The sequence below is a fragment of the Phaseolus vulgaris genome, chromosome 4 (assembly GCF_000499845.2).
Source record: "Phaseolus vulgaris cultivar G19833 chromosome 4, P. vulgaris v2.0, whole genome shotgun sequence".
Taxonomy (NCBI): Eukaryota; Viridiplantae; Streptophyta; class Magnoliopsida; order Fabales; family Fabaceae; genus Phaseolus; species Phaseolus vulgaris.
In genome coordinates, this window is record NC_023756.2 from 10,637,737 (window position 1) to 10,651,150 (window position 13,414).

Below are 13,414 nucleotides of genomic sequence, written 5' to 3' on the forward strand. Positions count from 1 at the left end.
ACCTTAGCCAGTTTCTTAAAGGCTTTATATGCATCATTTTTAGAAGCAAGAAACAAAGTCCATGTATATCTTGAGAAGTCACCAACAATTACCAAAGCATAGTAATTTCCAGCTAAGCTAGCAGTCCTAGATGGCCCAAACAAGTCCATATGCAAAACATCCAAAGCTTTATTTGTAGAAACCACATCTTTTGATTTAAAGGAAGTTCTTATCTGTTTGCCCTTTACACAAACATCACACAATCTGTTATTTTTTAAACTTTATATTTGGTAAACCAGAAACAAGATCTTTAGACTTCAACTTATTCAAGTGATTAGTATGGATATGAGCTAATCTCCTGTGCCACAGCTAAGATTCATCACTTTTTGATAGCAAGCATTCATTTTCAGAGCTGCTATTCATGATATCTAAGAGATAAATGTTATTTACCCTTCTACCTGTGAACAACACCTTACCAGAAGTTTCACTTGAGATTGTACATCTGTTGGTTTCAAAATTGACCTTGTAGCCCTTGTCACACAGTTGGCTAATGCTTAGGAGACTATGCTTTAGTCCCTCCACATATAGGACATTCTCAATTGTGGTTGACTCTATAGTACCAACATTTCCTCTTCCAAGAATTCTTCCTTTATTATTATCTCCATATGTGACGTGTCCCTCAACTTTAAGTTTTAGACTTGTGAATTGAGCAACATCACCAGTCATGTGCTTAGAACACCCGCTATCCAAGTACCACTGATTTTTCCTGCTGTTTTTCTGCAAAACAAAACAAATTTAACACATATGGTACCCCTTTCTAGTTTAGGGTCCAACATGATTAATACCCTTCCTTAGGAAGCCATTTGGCCAATCCTTTGGGAACAAGGTACCTTCTAGCTTTACATGTTCTAGAGATATGTCCATTTTTCATACAGTAAAAGCAAGATGCAATATGCATAGTATTTGAACTGTTAAAAGAAGAAAAACCTGTTTTGGAAGGAACAAAAAAACTGGATAGCTTTTTAACATTGTTCTTCATTCCAGGATTGTATCCTAGACCATTCTCATTAAAAACAACATTTTGTACCCATCAGTGTTTCAAGATTTTCTCTTCCTTTGGTGAAACTTGATAATGTTTTTAGCAGATATTCAACCTATTTTTCCAAATTCTTACAATTTTCACAAGTTTTTATTGATGCATGCAGACATGTTAATTAAAGGCTAACCAAGTCAGTTTTAGCTTTGTGTAATTCTTCTTCAAGAGCCTTAACTTTAGGTTCCAGTACCCTATTTACTTTGTTCAGTTTGTTACATATAACAACCAATCTATTTGCTTCATCATGTGTTTCCTTAAAGGCAATTAATAGTTGATCATAATTTTCGAAATCAGTTGAATAGTCACTTACTGAATCAGATGCAGATCCTACATCATTCACCATGAAGCACAAATTTGCTTCTTCACTTCCAATTGAAGAGTCACTTGTTAAGGATACATCATTCTCTTCCCAAGAGATATAAGCTCTTTTTCCTTTTCCTCTTTCACTCTTCTTGCTTGCTGATTTTTCTTTGTTTTGATTGTTTGGGCAATCAACCTTTATATGACCTGGCTTGCCACAACCAAAGCAAGTATAACTAGAAGAATTTGAGTCATTGGATTTAGAGTACCTTTTTCTTTGTTAAGTTCTGTCTCGGTTCTTCCTTTTAAGGAACATGCTGAATTTTCTGGTGAGCAGACTCAAGGTCTCATCATGTTCAAAATTCTTTTCTTCCTCACTTGTATCATGTTTCATGGTAGTCTTTAAGGCAATTCCTTTGGCTCTTTTCTCCACTGTTTCTTGTTCTTTCAATCTTTTGAGTTCTAGCTCATGCTCCATCAATTTTCCAAACAATGTAGCAGTGGACATTTTAGATAAATCTCTAGATTCTGATATTGTTGTTATCTTAGGCTGCCAGCTCATATCAAGGCATTTCAGCATCTTTATGTTGAGCTCTTCCTTATCAAAGACCTTACCAAGACCAGTGAGATGATTTACAATATATGTAAACCGTTTCTACACACCTGCAATGCTTTCTTCTGATTTCATCCTAAACAACTCATATTGTTGAATGAGTGAATGCTTCCTCGAACGTTTCACATCATTTGTGCCCTCATGGGTTACTTCTAGTACTTCCCACATCTCTTTAGCTGAGTTGCATTGGGACACTCTAAAGAATTCATCCATATTCAATGCAGAGGTGATGATGTTCTTGGCTAAGGAGTCATATTGAGCCTTCTTCCTTTCAGTTTCACTCCCAGACCAAGGCTTCTTCACAGTTTCTTCTTTGACAACCTGCATAGGTACAAAAGATCCATTTGCCACTACATCCCAAATACCCATGTCAATAGATTCCATGAAGATCTTCATTTTAATTTTCTAGAAAGCATAATTCACACCACCAAACATAGGAGGTCTATTAATAGATGCACCTTCACCAAAAGGCATTTTAAACTCAGACATAATGCATACACTTGAGCAAAATACAAGCTCTAGGTCTTGATACCAATTGTTGGGTATATTAGTGTCTAAGTTCAAGAGAGGATGGGTGAATTGAAGTTATAAAATTTTCGCAAACACAAACTGTTTTTCATTTTATCAGAGGAAAAAAAACAGATTGATTTTAGAATGAACAAATTGATTCTTCACAACACTTTAACACAAACAAAACATATTCAAATCAGAATTGAGATCAAACAGTGAAATATGGCAAAAGCAGATTGGTTCACTTTTAACAGTTTTGAAGAACACAAAATATGCCAAAAGAACAATCAAGAGTATTCAACACAAGGCTTTAGAGACAATGAATCTTTATCAAGGATTTAATGAAGAAAACTATTCTTCCTTTAACCAATTACAAACTTATGTTCAAAAGCTTTGTTTATGATTGAAGAACTTTTCCAGATCACGAAGAACAGTTTTTATTAAACCCAAAATTAACAGGTTTATTTTCAAGTAAATAGATTTCGTTCTTGACAGATTAAACAAAAACTAGAAACGAGTGCAGGGTTGAGAAGATTTATGCAAGCATGGTTTATACTGGTTCACTCATAAAGAGCTACATCCAGTTTCACCTCACTCCAAGGTGAAATCCACTAAAAACCAATTCCAAACAATTACAATATAGCAGTTCATGAAACCTACAAGAACAATACCAACAAAGCTGAAAAAACCCTATTTCAGCACACCTTGCACTCCAAGAAACCCTATCAAAGAGTGACTAACACTTACACCTTTACAAACCAGAATAAAGGAAAGATAACACCTGAAAAGAAGATGCAAGAACTTAAAACCAGTAGTTCAATTGCTGCAGAACTGCACCAACACCTTCACCAAGACCAACGTTCTCCTAGAACAAGCACACTTGAAGATCCCTTTGGAAAACCTTTCAAAAACTCAATTCAATCCTTCTTCTCACACAGAAAGTGTTTTAGCTCTGTCAAAATCGTGATTGCTCAACAACCTTTCATGTGAGAGAAGCTTTTCTTTATATAGAAAACAGTTTCTAACTACTTTTCAAAAAACAGTTGAAAAGTTGTTATGAAAACAACAGATTTAGTTTAAAAACAAACAGATTTATTTTAGGAAAACTGCCAACTCAGCTAACTGAAATAACTAACCGAGTTGTACCTTTGGTGCCCTAACCAACTTTCGAAAAGCCTTTCAGCAAACCAAAAATAAACCTATTCTTTTTTCAGAGAAACAAATTTATTTTTGTGCAGTATCCTGATTTTTTAGAAAACTCTAAAAAGCTTTTTGAAAACCATTTGATCACTTTATGTGCTTGATCTTACTACCTTGATTAGGTATCTAGGATAGGTCATGTAGAAAAAGGCAACCTTAAACATACACAAGCCTAAATACAAGATCATCTAAACCCATTACAATCTTCAAAGCAAATTATCTATTTTCTACATCAAACACACTAAGAGTAGGTAGAGAAGAAGCTTCATCCATCTTCAACAGATTTGTCTCCATCAAACAGGGGGAGATTGTTGCAAAATGGCTGAAGCTTTTTCTCAACAAGTCTTAGTGTGTGTGTTTGATGTAGAAAAGTGTATTGTTTGCTTTGAAGTTAGTGGTGATGTTATTAGTGGTCATAGTAGGTTAGAAAGAGTTTAAGGTGACCTTTTGCTTCGTGACCTAATTCATATCCTTAACCAAGGTGGTAAGATCAAGCACAAAAAGTTTTTCAAAACTCTTATATCAACTACCTTAGGTTTTTCACGTTACTGCACAAAAATAAATCTGTTGATTTTTGAAACAATAGATTTATTTCTGAACTTGTTAAAGTTTTTCAAAATTCTGTTAAGGCACCAAAAAGTTTGTTGCAGCCCTTTATTACCGTTAAGATGAGTTGGAAATGGTTTTAAAATCATCTTTTGTTTTTCAGAAAACAATCCATTTATTTTAACTTCAACATGTTCTTTTCATAACAACTTTTAACACTGTTTTTGAAAAATTGTTATAAACTGTTTTCTATATAAAGAGAGACACATCTCACATGAAAGGAGACTAAGTGATCACGTTTTTGAACACAAATCAAAGAATTTTCATTGAGAGAAAAAAGCTTTGAATGTTTTCTTGAAAAGGTTTTCTTAAAGAAATTCAAGTGTGCTTGTTCATTGTGTGCTTTGGTCAAGGTTTGAGGTTTTGTCATTGTTGTGCTGCAAAAAAGGTTTCAATCAAGTTTTTAGCAAGATTGCCTTGTGCTTTGCTGTCTTTGAAAGAACTAATCAATAGGGTGCTTTCTAATCCTGTTCAAGTTCTTGTAATTGTTGATATAACATTCTGTATAACTGTGTAAAATCCTGTAAAGTCAGTGTGATTCTGGCTTGAGGTGGTTGTTGTGTGCAAGAAGGGTGAGAAGGCTTTGTGGGATTCAAAGTCACCTTCTTGTGTGTGGTGTTTGTGTAATCTGCGATTGATTGCATAGTGAAAACTCAGTGGTTTGACTGAGGACTGGATGTAGCTTTGTGATTGAGTGAACCAGTATAATATTTGTGTGTAGTTCTATCTACCTCATCTCTTATTAAACTGTTGGTTATTTCCGCTATCATAAACAACTGGTTAAATCGTAACTCTAACCGATTGAATTTTTTATTCCAGTTTCTGTTTGAACTATTGAATTGGTTTTCTGAACTGTTGTTGTGTGTGTTTGTTAAAGCTTCATTCTACGCAAAGTATTTGTAAAAATAGTTTGAAAACAATTCACCCCCCACCCCTCTTGTTGTAGCCATCAAACCTAAAAACTTTGTAATCGATGGAATACTTGTTTTAATTACTGTGGAAAAATCAAATTTAGGGTTACTCATATCTTTCGTGAAGGCAATGCGTGTGGTAATAAGTTGGCTAATTAGGATTTATTCATAAAGAATCATCTCATTGGTATAATAGGCTTCCATCTAGTCTGTTCTTAGAATTCTTTTTGAATTGGTATAGTCTACCTATGTATCGTTTTTGTTAACATAAGGGTTTTGGTCTAGTCCCTTCATATTTTTTTTTCTTTTTTTAATAAAACTTTTTTAATTCTTGTTACTTGAGGTGTCAACCTAGCTGAGATGTCCAGTTGAATAATAATGTCTAACATTAACGCTTTTATAAAAAAGAAAAAAAAGTTTCACTCTTCATTAATCATCTCTACCTTTATCAACGACCAAGCCATACAAAATGCCCTTGTTGAAAAATTATAAAGAGAACTGTATATAAGAACATCATTATTGATCATTGTACATTATAAAGATCCAACAAACCAATTGAAAGATACATTGATTAATTTTGAGATTACATAACTAAGTCCAAGACTAAAAAGAGAGTTTGGAGATTCCAATCATAAACAAAACAACAACAAACTAGTCTGTGGCATTGCCACAGTGAACCACACACTTATTATTATTATTATTATTTGAGAAGAGTTGGCATAATTTAGGATTTTGGTGGGTGAATAGCATACCAAGTTTGGACAAAAGTTAGGAAAAGACCCACAACTGCAGCGTGGAATGCAATGATGGCCCAAGGGGTGCTGAAATAGGTATTACACCCAAGAGCAAACCAAGTCCTACATTTATCATTATAATGCATCTCAATTTGATTTCTAAGAGAAGCATATTTTCCCATGTCAGGCACCAAGTCTGTGCTAAGGGTGTTAAAAAGGTTAGCCACTTCCTCATCACTCCCTAGAGAGTTGAGCAAAATTCGTTTTGATCTCAATGCCTTCACATCATCTGGGTGGTCTATGAGTGAGTCCAAGAAGGACACATACGAGCAAATCCCATAGTCATTATGAAAATCAGGACACATCTCATACGCTATCAGATTCAGCACAGTAGCAGCTGTTGTGTCATCCACAACGATCTCAGGAAGCTTCAATGTTGAATAGAACCAACCAAGGGAGAAAGATATGTCTTTTGGCCTACGTGTCTTGCTTGACTTCAATTTAATCCCTGCAGCTTTCAACTCCTTTATGTTCCTACACAATTCACACACACAAATTATAACTCATACCAACAATATGAGTTATGTAGCATACTGAAAGATTGATGGAAGAACATGGGGATGTAGAAAAAAGTGTGTCGCTGCAGTTTATGTAGTTGAAGGGAAGTTGTTGGTTTGTGTTTTAGAATAATTACAGTATGTCAGTATAGATGCTGATTGTCTAAGGATTTTGTATAATTTATCAGAATTTGTTGCATAATCTACCATAATAGTCTTTAGCAAGTCTAAACATATATTAGTCTCTGCTGGTTTGTAATGTTTATAGATGGTATTTTAGAAGATAGGTTATTTTTACTTGTATAAAGGTTGAGTGCCTCTGATAAAAAAAAATCAACTATTTATGATTAGATAGTAATGCCTCATCATTAAACTCTTATTTCTCAATCATTTATCTTTCTTTTTTTATTAGTTTTTGTTTAATTTAGAAGAGTGTTAGGCGATTTTCTGTTTACAAAGTGTTAATAGATTGACAATCCTACGTTAAAATATAATTTTTTATTAAAATTGAATAATTTTAAAATTATAAATCTTACAAAAATATTTTAATTAACTAAACGGAGTACAGGATAGTGTTACATATACCATAGACAGGATTGTAGTACTAACAAAAATAAGGTTCAACTGAAGTTTAAAAAAGAAGGTCTCTAACAAAACAAGGTTCAATTGAGGCCTAAAACAGAAAAGCCCAAAACACTTTTAATAAATGATTGCTTCCTGCACCATATCACTGCACCCGATTCCAGCGGAAAAGACGAAACTATCCTTAAAAAAAATTTCCGAAATATGTGTTCCAGATTTTTTTTTCCGGAACGAAATTTTATATTACGGATATTTTTATCCGGAATGAGTTTTTCATTTTTGTTTCCGGATTTTTATTTCCGAAACACAATAATCTCTTTTCTGGATTTTTTTTTCCAGAATGTATTATTTATCAATTCCGGATTTTTTTGTCCGGAAAAGAATTTTAAATTTTTTTCCAGATTTTTATTTCCGAAACTCAATAATCACTTCCAGATATATTTTTCCGGAATATATTATTTTCAATTCCGGATTTTTATTTCCGGAATAAAGGGCATTTTTGGAATTTTTAAAATTGTGTTGGGTGCAGGGAGCATTTGCCAATGATAAAAGCTTTCATCCGCTTAGGTGAGGCTGTCTTGTGTTTGCAAGATCCATTTTACAATGGCTGCTTCTTCCTGCACCTCCATACCTTCTTCTCTCACCTCCATAGATTCTCGTATTTCCAAAAAAGGCCCCTCTGTAATATTCCGGATTACATAATCCGGAAGTCATTTTTTAAATTTATAATTAGCTTCTGGATTATATAATCCAGAAGTCTTTTTCCAGATGCATGATTACTTTACAAATTACATAATTTGGAATTCTTTTTTAACTTCCGGATTATGTAATCTGGAAGTCTTTTTTCAAATGCGTTTCCATATTACATAATCCGAAAGTTATTCTATGGGGGTGGCACAAGAAGGATAAAAATGTATTTTCATGTGTTGTATGGAGGTGCCAGAAGAAGATATGGAGGTGCAGGAAGAAACAGTCTTTTACAATACCTTCGCTTCATTAGCAACTTTGTTCACATGCTCATGGTCAAGGTGTGGATTTGATTGGGTTGGGACTTGACGAGTGGGGTCCACATTAGTTTAGTGTTTGTGGTTGGTCATTAATGTGGGTTGGTGAGGGGATTTTAAGTGATGGTGGGGCACACATCTTAGAAGGAGAAAATGAGTTTATAGTTGGATATAAATAGGTTCGGAAGAAAAATCTAATAAAGAAGAAGAAAAATTTCAAGAAAAAAATAAAAGATTTATGACAAAGAAAAGGATAAGTAAGAAGATTTCAAGAAATGTTTTATAAAGATTATAAGAAGATTCATAATAGGTACACTAAAAGAAATAAAAGAAGATTTAATGAGACTTTTAATTTTTGTATATTCTTAAATGACATAATATGTTTTTGATTATCTTCAGATATTCTATAATCCAAGAGACATAAGAGATACTTCTGGAATGAAATTTATAAGTGTAGAAGACACATAAATAATTTCTGACCAATACATATCATTTTAATAAAAAGTTTCTAACCAACATATGATTTTAATGAGGAATTTAACTATTTCACATGACTTTTAACCTTTCCATGTGTGTGCTTCTTGAAAGTAATGATGAATTTTTTCTTTATTTTAGGAGGTACAATGTGTCTAACCCTAAATTTAAGGATTCATCATGTGCTAGGATTAATTAAGTGTTAAACATATGATTAGTTGAGTTAACTTTGTTGGCCTTGAAGAAAAGACTCAATCCTCAAGATAAGTTTATTTTATGACGATGTTTGAAGATGAAGATAGTGATGTTTAAAGAGTTTTTAGCTTTCATTGCATGTTGTTGAGTCTTTCACACAAAGCATTTACAAGATTTTTATTCAACACATAGAATTAAAAGAAAACATGTTTTGAAAAGTTAAAAATGTTTTAAAAAGATTTTATGGCCCGGTTAATTGATTAAAGTTTTGTATGATTGATTAAGTTGTTCTTGATGAGGTTTAGAACAAAAGGTTTTTAATCAACACACATCCAATATTAAAATAAATTAAAAGCAAACATGTCTTGAAAAGCTAAAAATGTTTTACAATGATTTTATGGTCTTGTTAATCAATTAAAGTTTTGTATAATTAAATTGTTCTTGATAAAGTTTAGAATAGAAGGTATTCACAAATATTTTAATCATTACACATCTCATACTAATGAATTAAAAGAAATCATGTTTTGAAAAGTTAAAAATGTTTTAAAAAAGTTTTATGTCCTTCTTAATCGATTAAGGTTTTATATAAATATAATCAATTAAATTGTTCTTGATGAGATTTAGAACAAATTAATCAATTATCTATTTAATAATAAATTAAATCAGAGAGTAGGAAAATTAGATATAAAAAATAAACGATTAAAGTATTTAATAATCAATTGAACGTGTTTTCAACATTAAATGTAAAGCAAAAATAAATTATTAAAACAAAAGTATTGTGGTTGTTTTCCAAATTTAATTGAGAATAATTGATAATCATTTCGATATAATCTATTAAATGCATTTGTATCTCTTTTAAATCAACATTTTCTAAACTCTATAAATATATATTTTGTATCAATCTTTCATTCAACAATTATTATTGCTAAAGTGAACTTATTTGAGAAATTTTCATACTTTCAAAGTGTGCTAAGATTTAATATTCAAGGTTGTGTTGTGTTGTTAAAGAAACCTTGTGCTTTGCTTCTACTGTGGAAATTTGGTAAATCCCTTTGTTTTTTTCTAGTTTTGCTATAAGTGTTCCAATGCATATCCTCTTGTTAATCAAGAGTTGACTAGGTTGATGTCTTCTTGAGTATGTTAAGGAGTTGATTTAATTGTTGTTTGTTGTCTTAAGTTTAAATTGCTTAGTGAGTGTTTTTGTTCAAACTTTTGAAGATAGTAAAATTCGATTGTTCTAAGGTTGAATAATTGAAATTGGATCTGAAATCGTTTAATCTGAACTAGTATAAATCTTCATGTACAACTCCACCATGTGCATAAACTAATTTATCTTATGATAGGCCAACATGTGACCTTTTTCTAGCCCAACTTTAACTATTCTTTTATTTTAGTGTTATCAATTTTGGTATCAATCTTGATTCCTAATCGAATTACATTCTAATTTTAAAATTGAAATAGTTTTAAAATAACTTGAAGAATTAAAATAGTTTTAAAAAGAACTTAAAGAAAAGAAAAAATTTGTGAAAAAGTTTGAAAACTATTTCATCCCTCTTTTGATTTAACCAATCACTTTTTTAATTATAAACATTGACAAATTTGAAAGATAAACTATAATTATAAGAACAAACACATATTTAACTCTATAAGTACAGGATAACGATACTTTAGTGCGCATATATATATATATATATATATATATATATATATATATATATATATATATATAAAGTATCTAAACCTATTGAACACTAATAATTTTATTTATTTCAAGTAAATGATATCCATACATTTGAATACTTAAGCAATGAAAGTTATGCACACTTTTAAAATACTTATATCTATTTCTTTCACAAAAATAAGATTGTTTTAAAAATTATTTTTTAAAAGTAATGAGACAGATAGTTTAAACTGTACCTGTATGTTACCATGTCCTCGTGGTTTTCAGTGGAAACATTTGGAGTCTTGTTCTGAGTTGAAGCATCCGGAACATTTTTAGTTTGTTTTATCATAGGTTCATGAAGGATGATAGAGCGTTGAAGGCCGAGAAGATGAGTAGGATCTGGGAATTCCGCTTCAAAGATTTTGTGTTCCTCTTTGGTGGCCCAATGGTGGCAACGGAGAAAATCTTTCATGGTTTCCTTCAACTTTATTTCGGAGAGCCACCACAGATGTTTCAGCAACGGGAACGGAAGCTGGTTCTCCAGCAGAAGCACGTCCTGCATCACCAGCACAAGCTGGTCAACCTTCACGTTCATTTTCTCCGGTTTGTCCAGCTTCGCATGTTCCAGAATCCGCAGAAGGGCGCACCCATCCACAAACAGCGTCCAACCGATCATTTCCTCCGGAGTTCCAAAACCATGTTCGTGATACCGTAAAAACGTGTGATTGTTGATGAAAAGATCGTCGTCAAAGAGGGGTTTCAGGGTTTCCATGTTTTGTACCACCTTTGTGTGCAGCTCTAGAGGAGATATATCGGTGTTGTCGATGTACTCTGCTGCCCACATTTTTTTGTACTGTTCTCCTGACTGTAGTTTGGGATCACCATAGTGGATGGGACCAAATGACAATAACTTTGGAGAGTATTGTTTGGTGAAGTTCATTCGGTCTCGGAGATAGTGTGCTACTCGTTGGATTTTGGCGTTTTCAGGGGATGGTGATGGTGCTTCCTTTGCTTTTTGCAGCTGCTGGAGCCTTTCTCGAATGGTGAGTTCTGAAGTGCAAGTTGCAGACATTGTTTGCTGATAGAAAAATGTATTTGTGGAGGGTGTAGACAAGAGAGGCTTGGTGGGTAGTGAGAGATTTTGATCGAGATTATTTTACTGTTATGGGTGTTGTGGATTATTACGGATTGGTGTTTGCATCTGAATAAAGTTATTACTTGCTCACGTACTATGAGTAAATTCGAGGCAAGGAATAAAGATTTTACACTTTCACTGTTCTACAGTTTTATTTAATAAAGCTGAAGGATCATCACTTTACTTCAACTCTTGCCGATGAAAACCGGTTCATTCTTTACATTTCTAAAATAATTTGTTTTCAAATTTCTAAACATTATATTTAATACTTAATAAAATCATTCCAAGTGCTTATGTACAACCTTTTTGTCTTTTTCAATACTATTTTACATTTAGTTACTCTTCTTACAACTAGGACCAAGAACACTATAATAAGGTTGATAAGATTAACTCCTTTACAAATCTTCCGAACTAAGGTTGGACTCTCTCGGTTTCTTTTTGGGTTGGATACTCTGGGCTTCTCCTCACGTTGGGTGTTCTCGGCTTCTCCTCAAGGTAGGTGCTCTCGGCTTCTCTTTCGGCTAAGTGCTCTCGGCTTCTCCTTTAGCTAGATGCTCTCGGCTTCTCCTTTAGCTAGGTGCTCTCGGCTTCTCCTTCACCTAGGTGCTCTCGGCTTCTCCTTCACACAGATGGGGGGGTGTACCTGCAAGGCGCTCTGATGCCAAAGTCAGAAATAGTTTAATGTTCATCAGACAAAAATCACTCTTTCTTACCTCTTATGTTGATCTCCTATTTATACAGTTTCCTTAATGGGCTTTTCACTTTACCTTTGAACTTTCTTTCTACACCGTTTTATTATTTACGCACCCCCTAACGCAGGTTTCTTATGTAAATTTGGGCCTTGTTATATATATATATATATGTTTTAGTTTTATTTTATATATTTATTGTTATAACCGAGAGGTTATTTCGGTATTAGCTTTCGGCCTCACCTCTCGGTTTTGACCTATCAGTACACTGGCCCCCTAGGCATAAAGAATTTGGCTTAAAGTTTTTTTTTTAAAAAAATAATAAATTTTTTTATGTATGATATAATGTGAGAATTTCAAGATATGATTTGATTTGATTTAAATGCCTCGTTAACCGTGTTTTTTATGCTCAGACTGAATGATTTGACATAGGTATTATTTGAACCCTTAGATAATTAATTTTTTGAATGGTTTGGAAGGGCTTGTGACTTTTCAGTATCTAGGGTTTGTTTTGTTTATAAATAGGCACCCCATTCAAATTGTTATCATTTTATACGGGTTTTATTGCTGGTGGAGAGCTACGACGTTTGAAGCTTTCTTCTTCCTTTAAAGGTAACAATGTCTATCTCGAAATCTTCTTCTGGTTCCGATGGTCTTAGTGATTTTTCAAGCGTGGGTGGTGAATCCACCGGTCGAGTGGTACGAGGAGAACAAGATCTTGAATCGAAATCTTCTTCTGCTACTCTTTCTTGTATGAAAGATTCAAATGAAGTTGCTACTGTGACTGTTGCCGAAAGAGTCAAAGTGATTTCTCCAAGGAAGAAACTTCGTCCAGGTTACAATTGTTAATTCTAAGGTCCGAGACTTCTTTTCTCGGTATCGCTCTGCTAATGAGCTTCGTGATTTTGTTTCTAATTCTCAGATTTATTATTCTGATGTTGAGAATGATATAATTTCTTTTCGGCGTGTGGGTGATGTTTATAATGTCTGTCATGGCCGAGAGGGTGATAGTAATGATTTTATTTTTATTTTTATGCTTGTTTCTTTAGGGACCTCCATATTCGATTGCCCTTGAATGATTTTCAAATGGGCGTTCTTAATATTCTTAATGTTGCTCCTACCCAGCTTCATCCTAATGGTTGGGCATCGATGCAAGCTTTTAGCAT

The 13,414-nt window shown here is 33.3% G+C and overlaps 1 protein-coding gene across 1 annotated transcript; it reads right to left on the minus strand.

Moving 5' to 3' along the window:
• Positions 1–5,690: 5,690 nt before the first annotated feature.
• LOC137837241 (UPF0481 protein At3g47200-like) lies at positions 5,691–11,606 on the minus strand. The gene is made up of 2 exons (XM_068646178.1): positions 10,679–11,606; positions 5,691–6,483 (listed from the first exon to the last, which is right to left on the minus strand). Exons 1-2 carry the CDS (start codon positions 11,494–11,496, stop codon positions 5,940–5,942), a joined length of 1,362 nt encoding a protein of 453 aa, XP_068502279.1. The 5' UTR covers positions 11,497–11,606; the 3' UTR covers positions 5,691–5,939.
• Positions 11,607–13,414: the final 1,808 nt, after the last annotated feature.

Bases quoted from the DNA above. Each gene is read 5' to 3' on its own strand.
- LOC137837241 (XM_068646178.1), bottom strand. From the start codon at position 11,496: ATGTCTGCAACTTGCACTTCAGAACTCACCATTCGAGAAAGGCTCCAG. The intron at 6,484-10,678 runs GTACAGTTTAAA...TGAATTGTGTAG, and splicing joins GAGGACATGGTAACATACAG to GAACATAAAGGAGTTGAAAG.